The following is a 665-nucleotide window of genomic DNA, read 5'->3' as shown; positions in this document are numbered from 1 at the left end:
TCGTCCTCGAAGCTTCCTCAATTCACACCTAAACATATACTCAAACAAAATATTCAAACCAAATATCCACTACGGATTTCTTATTAATTCGGAACTTCGGTTCCTATATTCAAACTTTTCATAACTTAAACTTTTACCCAAAATTTCACAACTTAGGCGCTAATACTTTCTAGTAACCCAAAGGTTCGTACCGCTCTGATACCAATTTGTAACACCCCAATTTTCATAACCAAATTTTCTTAATTTTTTTTTCTTAATTAATTGAAAATTTTTACAATCATAGCGGAAGCATTAATAATCAATAGAAAACGGATGTTACTGCCACGCTCAGGTATCTTTCCTATACCCAAACGCTAAGGCTAATTCCAAACTTACAACACTTAATAATATCCAAAATCCAATTTAATACAATTTGAAATAAATAATACAACCAATCATTCTTCATATATCAAACCTCCACAAAGTCTATTCTTAAATAGACTAATCCAAATCGTCATCTCGAATCCTTATTCATGTTCACCTGTAATATCATTTAATACAAAAATAAAGTGTAGACAAAAATTAGCATAAGCTAAGTAAGAATCACTTCACCCCGTAAAATATTGACTTGGATTTTTATATTGTTTTCAAAACTTGTATACTTTTTTTATTCTTTTTTTTTTTTT

At 29.3% G+C, this 665-nt stretch overlaps 1 protein-coding gene across 1 annotated transcript in view; it reads right to left on the bottom strand.

Annotated features, from left to right (window-relative positions):
• Positions 1–493: 493 nt before the first annotated feature.
• The window catches only part of LOC116010894, a 7,172-nt gene continuing 7,000 nt past the window's right edge, over positions 494–665 (bottom strand). The window contains exon 2 of the mRNA XM_031250390.1: positions 494–520. Coding sequence (XP_031106250.1) covers positions 494–520 — 27 coding nt within the window. The remainder of the gene's footprint in view (positions 521–665) is intronic.

Source organism: Ipomoea triloba, chromosome 1 (genome assembly GCF_003576645.1).
Source record: "Ipomoea triloba cultivar NCNSP0323 chromosome 1, ASM357664v1".
In the NCBI taxonomy this organism is placed as follows: Eukaryota; Viridiplantae; Streptophyta; class Magnoliopsida; order Solanales; family Convolvulaceae; genus Ipomoea; species Ipomoea triloba.
The sequence above is the reverse complement of the archived record's forward strand: the minus strand, read 5'-3'. Positions and strand labels throughout refer to the sequence as shown.